The sequence below is a fragment of the Chrysemys picta genome, chromosome 9 (assembly GCF_011386835.1).
Source record: "Chrysemys picta bellii isolate R12L10 chromosome 9, ASM1138683v2, whole genome shotgun sequence".
Taxonomy (NCBI): Eukaryota; Metazoa; Chordata; order Testudines; family Emydidae; genus Chrysemys; species Chrysemys picta.
In genome coordinates this window covers 53028400-53040900 of record NC_088799.1, presented here as the reverse complement: position 1 = coordinate 53040900, position 12501 = coordinate 53028400, and the positions used below count along the sequence as shown (strand labels likewise).

The following is a 12501-nucleotide window of genomic DNA, read 5'->3' as shown; positions in this document are numbered from 1 at the left end:
TATACAATAAGGATACTTTTTTTAATAAGGGTATTTGTTTGTAAGCAAACCGGTGCACTGTGTTAATTTGCGAGAGTCATATGTCTGATATTATGTACCAATGTGCTTTAGGGAGGGGATATGGGTTAGGGAACTGATGTCAGTGGCTGGAGCCAGACCACAGTTATCATACTGGGCCATCTGTGGAACGGCCTGTGTTCATGGAAGTGGAAAAAGCAGCAACACCCACTGCTTTCCCCAGGTGATTAACGCAGAAGCCCATTAGGTCTGTTCCACAGATGGCAGTATCTATCCAGGGCAGAGGTAGAACAGAAGGCTTGGCAGGTAGGGTGCATTTTGCAAGGGCTTTGGAACCCCAGTCTGTCCATGGGAGTGGGGCATAGACTACATTCAGCTGCTCTGTAAAGGAGGGTATGGTGCATCTACCTCCACAAGTGAGTGCCAAGGTATTTCATGTTAGCTACTCAAGTGGCCTTCAATTTCCAGAGTCCTAGGATTAATGTGGGATGTTACTCCTTGCATAAACAAAGAGAGAGGGGTGTAATATTGAAGATCCTACCTGCAGTGTCTCTGAATCTATGTGATACCTGACAGACAAGCATTGCTTCTCGTCTGAGGGATGGGCAGAACCAATATGCAGCTATTTATTTGCTCAGCAGGTGATGCCCCCAGAATTAGTATATGCTCATCTGTTTTGAACAGAGACATCCCTACCAGAGTGGAACATTCCACCAGGAGAAAAAAATAATCTCTTCCCTGGTCAAGCAGGATTCACCAACATCCGAGGGGACCAGCTGGGGGAAGAGGTTGGCATACCAAACCGTACACCTCTAGATGACAATTCAAGTGTTGGTGGGCTCATGAATAGTTGAAAATTGTTGGCATCTGAGAGCTGTTTGGTAAATTACTCCATGTGCTGCTGCTTGGTTAGTGCTGAGGTCACTGATGATTTATAGTAATGGGAATGTTTCTCCTTGTCAATGAAGTTGCTGGCATTCCAGTTCCCCAAGGATGAGGGGTGGGAAGCTCTGCATTTGGACTCTGAGGATTAGCCTCTCCCCACACGTTTCAGCGGGCTTCGGCACACAAGGCTTTGATGTCCCCAGAGGACCAGACAGGAAATTAACTTGTTTAATGAAATGCACGTCGTGTTGCCTGAGTGACGTGCAGATTCACCATCAGGGAATTCAGAATGTTTGGAGAATGAATACGGGGAGCCAAATTCAGAGGTGAGGGTGAGTGATGAAGAGAGTTAATGTAATTTGCACTTTCTTCCCATCCTCTCGATGTGCATGTTTCACTAACTTAGCCTCCCTTCATATGTACTGCTTGGCTAGGGCCAGACTTCAAAGTCCCATGCAGTTACGCACGCAGTTCCAGTGACTTCACTGGAACGCCTCACCCGGTTGAGTAACGGGCTCACTGTGATGAGTTCGGTCACAGAGATTCCCTTGGGACTGTCACCTGATGTGCTGAGACTACCTCTGAGCCTGTTTTCTCTGCCAGTTTGGGGTTTCAGAACCCTGCCTTGTTGAGCCAGACATGCAAGCCTGCTGCAACACAGACCCAGGGTCTGAACCATGCTACCAAAGCTGCAGACTTAACTGAAAACAGCTTAAGAAGTGCTCCTGTCTCCAGCACCCAGACACCCAGCTCCCAGTGGGATCCAAACCCCAAATAAATCCGTTTTACTCTGTATAAAGCTTACACAGGGTAAACTCATAAATTGTCCACCCTCTATAACACTGATAGAGAAATATGCACAGCTGTTTGCTCCCTCAGGTATTAATCACTTACTCTGGGTTAATTAATGAACAAAAGTGATTTTATTAAGTATAAAAAGTAGGATTTAAGTGGTTTCAGGTAATAACAGACAGAACAAGGTATGTTACTAAGTAAAATAAATCAACATATGCAAGGCTAACTTAATACACTAAGGATCTAGTTACAAATACTAACTTCTCACTCTAGATGTTATCTCAGGTACAGTCCTTTTCAGACCAACGTTGTAGTTTATGGTCTGGGTCCAGCAATCACTCATATCCCCACAGTAACAGTCCTTTGTTCCAGTTTCTTTCAGGCATCTCTTTGGGGTGGAGAGGCTACCTCTTGAAGACAAAATGGAAAGGCTTCCAGGGCCTTTTATATTCTCTCTCTTGTGGGCGGAAACCCCTTTGTTCTTCTGTGCAAAATCACAGCAACAAGATGGAGTTTGTAGCCACCTGGGCAAGTCACATAATCCATGAATGATTCAACTTTTTGCAGGCCAACGCCATTGTTTACAATGTTAGTTTGAACGTTCCCAGGAAAGCTCAGATGTGGATTGGCATTTCCCAAAATCCATTGTTAGTTAAGTACTTCCAATTACTTGAATAGATCCTTCACAATATGTTGGCCAAACCTTCCTTATGTGTTTCCTAGAGCAAACACTTCAAATATAAGCATAGAGCCAATGCTCATAACTTCAGATATAAAAATGATACATGCATACAAATAGGATGAATATATTCAGTAGATCGTAACCTTTGCAAAGATATGTTACATGGCATATCTAGCATAAAGCATATTCCAGTTATGTCATATTTACACTCATAAGCATATTTCCATAAACATATAGAGTGCAACGTCACACTCACAATCTGGCCTTGAGGTTCCCTTAGATTCACAGGGCCAGATTCAGAGGTGATGTGTAAACAAACCCTTCCACCAAGTACACTCCCACAGAGCAACCCGCTGGTATGCCCCTTCCAACAACGTCTACGCTAGCCTAATCTGGAGTAATTTGCAAAGCAAGGAGCCAGAAAAGAGTGTAGGAAGATGTACAGTAAAGTCACCCTACTTTCACATAGACCATCTTCCACCTTCTACCAGTTCTTTGGCATGCAAGTTACACCAAGTTAGACGGCCTTAGAGCTCTGTCGAGGGGATGTAAGGAGCGCTAAGGGAGTTGGAGCACAAGGGAATCTGAGCTAGTGCAAAGGAGTAACTTTGGAATGTGGCCAAGGGGTTGAACTGAAAGATGAGGGTGTCCCGCTGTGAGGCAGGCAGGAGCAAGGAGTACAAAGAGGTCTGTGCGGCTACAAACAGAAGTGTTGTTGTGTAGTTATGTAGACATGAGACAGGCAGTCAGCACTGCTTCAGAGGATGGTGAGGCCTAGTATTAACTCTTCAAGTGCCTTCCAGCACATCGCCCGCCATTTTAGCTGCAGAAACGCTGTTCCTGGATCATGCCCATCTTGCTTTGCATAGCCCAGCAAAGGCTAACTTTGAACTTCAAGTGGAGAGTAGGGTTGAGGCCCTGAACCTCTGAGAGGATTATTCTGCCTCTTGCTTGGCTAGCTCGGGATTAATGAGATCTGCTTCTTTCTTCTATTTGACATTAGGCTTGGCCTTTCTTCTTTTTCCTGTTGTGACTTCAGCCAAGCTAACGGGGCACGCCCTGAGCCAGTTGTAAAGGGGCAGAGGTGATTGTTAACACGCCCTGAACCCACAAACCAACTCGGTTTGGTTCAGTTTGACAGCTGCTCCATAGACTAAGGGTACATCTACACTACAGGGGGGAGTCGATTTAAGATACGCAAATTCAGCTACGTGAATAGCGTAGCTGAATTCGACGTATCGCAGCCGACTTACCCCGCTGTGAGGATGGTGGCAAAATCGACTTCTGCGGCTTCCTGTCGACGGCGCTTACTCCCACCTCCGCTGGTGGAGTAAGAGCGTCGATCCGGGGATCGATTGTCGCGTCCCGTCGGGACGCGATAAATCGATCCCTGAGAGGTCGATTTCTACCCGCCGATTCAGGCGGGTAGTGTAGACCTAGCCTAACAGAGCTGTGGTCCCTTTTATCTTCTGTAAGTGCTAAAGCTTCTGGAGATTTTCCTCTGGGCCATAGGCACAGTGTGACTTCTATATTTGCAGGGGCAGTGCCAGCCCGGCCGTGGGGCTGTGAGGGGTGGGGGTGGGTGGGAATTCTATGCATACCTGAGGCTTGCAGTGCTGGGCCCGCAGTGGGGATACTGCTGGCCCATGGAGCCAGGCACCTGCCCTGCGATGTTTGTTTGGGTCTCGAACAGGGACCCTGAGGTAGGGTGACCAGACAGCAAATGTGAAAAATCGGGACGGGGGTGGGGGGTAATAGGAGCCTATATAAAAAAAGACCCCAAAATCAGGACTATCCCAATAAAATTGGGACATCTGGTCACCCTACCCTGAGGGCTCTGTTTCCCTTTGGTTATGTGGGTGTAGCTTGTCATGCCAGAACAAGCTGAGTGAGTGGAGCTGTGCGTGTGTCTACACGCATGTGCCTGTGTTTGTGTGTCCCTGTCCCTGTCTGTGAGGGCACATGAAATGCTAGGAGTCTGAGAGGGGCTGACCCAGCGACATGTGTGTCTGAGACTCAGTGACATGTGTTTCTGAGTATACATACACACGTACACACACACACACACAACATGGCACGTCTTGCACACACTGAAGCCAGTTCCCCTGCTGGCAGGGGCCTGTCCTGGTGCATTAAATTAAATGCACTGAGCCTCGCCTCCTGACCACGGCACCATGAATGGTTGCCCATGATGCCCACCCATAAGGCTAGCCCTGTTTGGGGGACAGTGCCCCCTGGCCTCCTCCCCCAAACTATGCCTATGCTCGGGGTGCTCAATGAGCCCTGTCCTGGGACCTTACTGGGGGACTTAGCAGCCTGGATACATAGTTAAGTGAAAATATTGTCCTGCCAAAGTTTATTGTTATAATTTATTTGTATTGCAATAGCACCTGGGAGCCTTAGTCATGGCCCAGAACCCCACTCTGCCAGGTACTGTACAGACTCTGAACAAAAGACAGCCCAGTGCAAACAAGTTACAATCCAAGTATCAGACAAGAGGCAACCTGACAGAGGTTTAGACTGGGTAGCTCTAACCTCTGTCACAGTTAATGTAATGTGGGAGCTGTGTTTTGTTCACCCCAGGGAAATGTCCTCTGAATTCACTGCTTTACTCGCTGATGAGTTATTGACTGTTCCTGGTTAGACTGAGCGCTCAGAATTCAAAATCTCTAATTAAAAATAATTATCAGTTTAAATATTCAACCAGTTTTATTGACACACTGCTCTCATTTCATGCATATTGTTGCAATAATAGCAAATAAACATGGAAGCCAATTGCTAACACAGCAAAGGGAGGGGTGGGGTGAGTTCTCCGTCTCCAGTGGAATTCAGCACACACACACACACACACCACTGCTCACTCACCCCTCCCAGAGAGGACTTGTGTTTGGTGCTTTTTAAGACATGGCTGAAGAGCAAATGACTTGCGTCTGTAACTGGCCAAACTGCCCCAGATGACAGGTATTTGCAAAATATTTCCTAGGGAATCATACACACCACTCCTCCTGCCTGCAGCCCCTACACATCAGGGTGTGGGGACAATGACAGGCAAATGGGTGCATTTTTGTGGGAGCTCGCTGTTAACATAATGGCAGTACATCTGAGTGTGAGGGCCTGATCCTGGCACCCTTTGTGATTGGAACTCCCAGTTACTGCAAGAAGGTGTTACGATGTTTCAGACTCACAGGACTGGGCCCAAAGAGTGGCCGGACCTGCTGGGAGCACTCTGCTGTGTGAAATAGGGTAGAGGGAAAGTCTTGATCAATGGCCTTTTTTTGCTTGTATATTGTTCTCTGTTTCTCTCTCTTTTCATACATCAGTCTGTCTTCTAGCATTGTCTATATTGATTAGATCAATTCCATTATTGTTAGAGATTGATTTTGATTACTCATGGAGCAGGGACTGAGGTCTCTCCTTTATTTTCTCCGCTGCACCAAGCACACTGCTGGCCTTCAACAAACAATAAACCATCATCATAACTCTTGGTTACCCATATGCTGAATCTGCCTTTCTCTCTCTGTCTGATTCTGCTTTCTATACCTATTTATCCCCCTCTGCTACAGTACATATGCCTCTTTCTTTATATTCCATTCTTTAAGGTTGAATTCTCTGTGTTATTTGGTTTCTACAACATCGAAAGCGTTTTCTCTTGGTCCCTTTAAATACGTGGTGTTAGTGCAGGTTTCAGAGTAGCAGCCGTGTTACTCTGTATCCGCAAAAAGAACAGGAGTACTTGTGGCTCTAATAAATTTGTTAGTCTCTAAGGTGCCACAAGTACTCCTGTTCTTTTTGGTGTTTGTGCAGTGAGTTGCATTAATGAATAGGCAGCAGGTTTAAAGCACAGATTAGCAAGTACTTCTTCACACAGAACAGGGTTAACCTGCCAGAAGCTGGGACCGGATGAAGGGGGTGGATCACTTGAAATTGCCCTGTTCTGTTCATTCCCTCTGAAGCATCGGGCACCTGCCCCATTGTCACAGACAGGATACTGGGCTAGATGGACCATTGGTCTGACTTGTAAGGCCATTCTCATGTTCTTATGCTCTTATTATGCTGTATAATATCTCATTCTCCTTCCTTCCAACCTGTCTCCATTTGCTCCTTTCTTCCCATTCTCTTCTTTCCCTCCTCACCCCCCAGGATGGCTCTCGGACATTTTATTTTCACCCTCTCTTCAGATCATGTTATTCCCCTTGCCCATGAGTTAATTTTCACTTCTCTTGTATTTCCCAACTTCTCTTGTATTTCCTCCTTTCTCCACAGCTCCCTCCACAGTTCCCATCATGCACCAGGTAAGTGCCACCATGAGGAGCATCACGCTGTCGTGGCCTCAGCCAGAGCAGCCCAACGGCATCATCCTGGACTACGAGATCCGTTACTATGAGAAGGTGAGCCGGATCTGCCACCCCGAGATCAGCAGCACTGTGGGCTCACGACCAGCCACCGTAAGCCTGAATGAAAGCAGGGGAAGAAGGCTGGGGTGGGGACAAACACACTCAAGGCTCTGAAACGCTTCTGTATTTTTTTCCTTGTTGTGGATTGTTAATTATGGGCCTGAGCCACCACTCACTGAAGTCAGTGGAAAGACCCATTGACTACAGTGGGGTTACGGTTAGGTCCTGGAATAACTCAACAAAGTGTGATCATGAGAGGTAACACCCAGCCCTGGCAGGTAAATTGGGTGTGAGGTGTGTGTACGAGGGGGCATAAGTGACACTGCTGTCGGCTTTGCCTAGACTAGAGTTTGGGTCATGTTGAGTTAATTGAATGTGAACTAACTCAAGTTCTGTAAGACAATCGTAAATGCTAATCCAGACACACCACCAGCATTTGTTCCAGGACAGAAACGTCTGTTTCTAGTCTAGGTGCAGCATAGGCCAAGCAATGAATTAACTTGAGTTACAACATGACCCGAGAGTCTGAACAAAGCCTAGTGTGCTGGATGGGAGGACGCGTCCATAGAAGAGCCATGTCCAAGCGTTCATTCTGTGTGTTTTTAAAGGGAGGGAGCAATACCCCATAGAGTGCAATACCCCTTGTTAGGGCCAGGAATAGAGTGCTCCAACACCAGCTCCGGCCATTCACTTCAAGGGGCTCATTCCTTGGCTGCACCCCACTCCACACCTTCTATTCCAACCCCACACGGCTCGGCCTCCATACTTGCTTTCTGCTCCACAGCTTCCCCGGCTAAAGTGCTGACCTGTGCACCCCTGCTGTCCCGTGGACAAGCAGGGCTAGGAGAAGACAGGCCATACCGACTTTCCCTTAGTGACCTGATCTAAGATTTGAATCTATGTCTCCTGGGGTGACAAACAGTGCTCACTGTACCAACAAACACATTCGTGTTTGTAGTGTGGTAGTGCTTCGAGACCTCAGCTGAGACCAGGACCCTGTTGTGCTAGGTGCTGTGCATGCACATATGCCCCAATGACCTTGCAATCTAACTGGACAAGATGGGGGGAGGGGAGAAGGAAAGACTTGTCTTCGTTCCCATTTGTTGATGTGTTTGCTTTCCTTACTCACTTCTGCAGAGAGTCTTTCCTGATCTCTCAGAGGAAAAGCCTGTTGCAGGAGGCAGTTGTGTCATTTAACCCACAGACTGTTGCTCTGGGCAAGGCCAGCCTTAGGGAAAATGGCACCCTGGGTGAATTTACATTTTGGTGCCTGGAGCCAGGCCCTATGGGCACGGAGCCCCCCATTTCCCCTGGTCCCCCATCCTCCCTTCCCCCCTAAGCCCTGCACTGTGCCACCTTCATCCCTAATCCCTGCACCTCCCTCCTGCACCCCAACCCCTGCACCATGCATGCCCCCTCACCCCAACCCCTGCATTCCCCTCCTGTGCCCCTAATCCCTGAACCATGCACTTTCACCCCAATCCCTGCACCTCTCTCCTGTGTCCCTAATCCCTCCACTGTGCCCCCTTCACCCCAACCCCAGCACCTCTCTCCTGTGTCCCTAATCCCTCCACTGTGCCCCCTTCACCCCAACCCCTGCACCTCTCTCTCTAATCCCTGCACTGTGCCCCCTTCACCCCAACCCCTGCACCCCTAACCCCTGCATCCCCCTCCTGCACCCATGTGGGGAAACTGACCCACTTGGATGCACAAAGCAGCTGGCATTGCTGCTTGCTCCCCCACTGGACTGCTGCTTCTCTGCCCCATGCACCCCCTGGGCTGCGTAAGAAAAGGGCAGGAGAGCAGCAGCTGCTGATGCCTCAGCACAGCCCAGGCGGGGAAGTGACCTGAATGCAGGGAGCCCTGGTGTTATGTGTGTTGGGGGGGACTCTGTGTGTGTGTTTGAGGGAAGTGTGTGACAGAGCGTGTGTGTGAGACTGTGAGTGTTGTGTTGAGGGGACTGTGTGTGTCCCTGAGTGTATGCATGTGCTATCTCTTTAGGAAAGCACTCGGGGCAGGAGCCTGAAGGCTTGTGTTCAGACACAAGCAGCCGCCAGCAGCACCTGACCCACAGAGGCAGCAGCACACACACAGATTCCCCCTGTCCCGTCACCCCAGCTTAGTGGAAATTGGGAGCATGGGGAGGTGAAGGGGAACACCGCAACAACAGCCTCCCCCCCAGCAGACAGGAGGGCACTCCCAGTCCGGAGTGGCCAAGGGCGGCTCTGGGGAGGACGAGGAAGGCCGGGAGTGGGAGGAGGTGGGAGGCAGGAACAGCAGCAGCTGCACATGTGGAGCAGGGGGGAGGAGGGGCACCTCTGATCCGGAGGTCATCCAACTGCCCCCTGCAGCTCGGGTCTCTCCCCTCGCCCCCTCTCCAGCGCCGCGGCAGGTCGGGTGGGAATCCAAACCCTGCTCACGGCGCCCTCTTTGGCAGGCTGCCCTGGGTAGGGGCCCAGATAACTGACCCCAAAGGCTGGCCCTGGCTCTGGGGACAGATTATTGGCCCATGTAAAGAACCATACTAAGGTCAGATTGTAAGCAGGGGTGTGTGTGCTGCAATGGCACTGAGAGAGGAAGCAAAGGTCACCTCATTGTCTAGATCTGCCACCTCTAGTTAGTACAGCTTGTACCTGCAAGTGGTCTCTCAAAGCAGCCATGGCAGGGTGACACCCACGTTCAATGTGTCTAACTACCACACTGTATATACGGACATATATATAGTAATTTAAGGCATGCATTTCATTAATGACAATATGGCCATGTGCATCTTCCTTCAGTTCTCTGTATTTTCAGTGCAGAATGCTTGGAGTGGGGTGATTGGAGCAGTAAAGCTTTAACCCCAATATTCCCATTCCACCAGTGGATGAGCCTCATGCCTGAGTAGAACCCTGGGGCGGCCATTGGATGGGACTACCCTTGCTCTGGAACTGTGACATCCCCTCCTGTTGATTGACACCAGCCTTTCTTTACTCTTCCCCCCAGGACCACAATGAGTACAATTCGTCCATGGCCAAGAGTCAGACCAACACAGCCAGGATTGAGGGGCTGAGGCCTGGCATGGTGTATGTGGTACAGGTGCGAGCCCGGACAGTGGCTGGCTATGGGAAATACAGCGGGAAAATGTGCTTCCAAACACTGACAGATGGTAAGTGTGTGGCAAAAGGAGGGGGTAAGAGAGAGAGAGAGGCCTCACTTGCAGCTCAAGCTGTAATTGGATTAAATAAACCTGTCTCTCCAAACCCCAGCTCCCAGAGGGGCAGTGTGGCGAGAGCCAGGTGATTTATAGTGATGTTTGATTAATTGCCAGCTGGAGGAGTAATCTGTTTTAAATCTCTTATCTCTGTTTTCTCCTCCACCATTTAACTGCATTTCCCGCGTCTGTATGTGGCTTAGATTATTTGCATGCCAGCCAGGGGAGAACCTGAACGTTTACCCCTTCCTGACCCCGCACCTCTCACCTCAGGAGAGCTTGATAAGAGCCTGTTCCAGCTGAGCTGGGAAATATGGCACACTAGAGTGCGTGTGCTGTATGGGGGTATGCACAGAGGTGGGGGTGGGGATGTGATCTAAGTGCCACGGAATCACATGTGCATAGAAATGAAGGATGGAAGAGAACTGTCAGGCCAGCTGCTCTAGTCCCTCTCCTGGCTAGTTCAGGGTTGTTGCCTACACTCCGCTCACTGGGGAGGTCTATGCTGCAATCCGAGGTGCGACTGCATGGCTGAAAATACCAGTGTACGCGTGGCGGGGGAGCTTCAGCATGGGCTGCACGCAGCCGCTGGGGAGCTACTCATGTTGCTGGAGCCTGCACCACCAGCTCGACACTGCTATTGTTAGCCATGCTGGCAAGGGTAAAGTTATCGCGGTATGTCTACCCGACCTGCAATCACCCCTCGAACTGCAGCATAGACACACCCTTGGTCCAGACATTTTTTTAATCACTCACTCAATGTAGTGTCCGCTCTTTCCTTTGAGAGACTATTTCACGCTCTAATAGGCCTCACTCACTGGAAGATTTTCCCAATATTCAGCCCCAGTGTTTCAGTTTCATCCCACTACTTCCAGCCTCTCCTTCTTTGGCCCTAAATCTTTCCACTTCATCTGTGGCATTTACTCCCTCCAGATTCTAATAGATTATGTCCCTCCATCCTCTGCTCCCTAGCTCTCATTTCACGAGCTCTACCCATTTAGCTCTTTGACTCTTCCCTCCTGTAAATCAATCCCCCAACTCTTTAATCGTTTGTATGGCACTTCTCTGAGTAACATCAATAAAAGATGCAAAGAACAGACTAAAATAAGGAGATTGGAAAGAAGCTATCCTTTCTGTACATGCTCTCTCCTACTCTGTATAACAGTTTATTAGTTGTATATTTGGTAAGTCACTCTAAGAGATAAACAAACTGCTTCAAATCAACTAAGAAGTGACATGAAATGTTCCCCAGATCTCAGAGCATTTTAAACCTGATCCAAATCTCTTCAGGGCAGATGGGTCCAGGAATCAGACCAAACAGTGAATGGAGGTGTTCAGGGTCCTTTCCTCAGTTCAGTACATTGTACCAAAAGGTCCAATTCAGAGTTTACACCCTGGTCTAGTTCTTTCTCCAAAGTTACACAACAGCCACGGATATTTGGATCCATTCCTCTGGTTCCAACTTGTCTCTGTTTCTTAGCATGAAAAATTGCCAGTTAACCTTAAAAAAACCATAAGGTGGGGGGATTATCTTTCATTCTCACAACACTTCCCATTCCTTCAGGGAAGTGGTGAAATTGGCAAAGAAAGGCTTTTCTTGTGGTAGTCTAACATGTCCAGAAGCCGTAAGTTCAGCAATCTCCCAAAGGCAGTCTGTTCTCTCTGATTTCCAGCCCATTTGTACCTTCTCTAGAGTAACATGCCACAGGCTCAATCCTGTAAGGTGCTGAGCATTCTGCCTCTGATCCAGCAAAATATTTAAATATGTGAGTAGCCCCACTGAAAACAACAGAGCTCTGCTGATTTATACCAGCTCAGGATTGGGCCTGTAATAGATATTACTGCTACTGTTTATGAACTTCCAGGATGTCACATGATGGACACGAGTTACCTAGATTGCTCCAGTGAAACCACGTGATCAGTAGTCTGATATGAACATGTATGTGAGGTTTTCTCCTATGAACACAAGTGGATTAAAATTGAGGCCTATAGCTAGGAAAGAAACTCCATAGCTCTGTCACCTCCTAGCCTGTGTCTTTTCTTTCTCTTTTGGCTCTGTTATTTTGGGCTTTGTCATAGTGAAAAAAGGAACTGAACATGCCACAGATGCAAAAGATCTCCAGCCTCTTCTCCAAATCTATGCCTTTATTTTGCACATCCAACAAAGTGTCATATGTGCCCACGCAGATTGCACATGTTTGAATCAAGCTAGATGTCTGTCTGCCAGCAGGATAAGGCACATGCTTAATTGTGGGTACAAATGGATTAGCAGCAGCTAGGATTTTCAAAGGGGCTTAAGGGAGTTAGGAACCGACTATCACTGAAATGTAATGGCAGCTGGGTGATCTGGGTGAGCACTGTTAAAAATCCTCACCTATTAATATTAATTTGTATTGGGGTGGCAGCAGGAGATCCAGTCAGGACCCCATTGTGTTCAGTCATGTACAGAGATATATAGAAAAAGACAGTTTATAGTCCAAAGACGCAGAAGCCATTAAAAGAAAAATATGGCACTATGACTGTTGCCCAGAAGC

At 48.4% G+C, this 12501-nt stretch overlaps 1 protein-coding gene across 7 annotated transcripts in view; it reads left to right on the top strand.

Annotated features, from left to right (window-relative positions):
* Positions 1–12501, top strand: part of EPHB1 (EPH receptor B1) — a 350847-nt gene that overhangs the window by 274140 nt on the left and 64206 nt on the right. For 4 of the 7 annotated variants that reach the window (XM_042853436.2, XM_042853435.2, XM_042853434.2 and 1 more), the window contains exons 6-7: positions 6644–6825; positions 9760–9922. In XM_042853436.2, the coding sequence (XP_042709370.1) occupies positions 6644–6825; positions 9760–9922 (345 nt within the window). The remainder of the gene's footprint in view (positions 1–6643; positions 6826–9759; positions 9923–12501) is intronic. The other 3 variants (XM_065556231.1, XM_008171781.4, XM_065556230.1) reach the window with 1 other exon arrangement.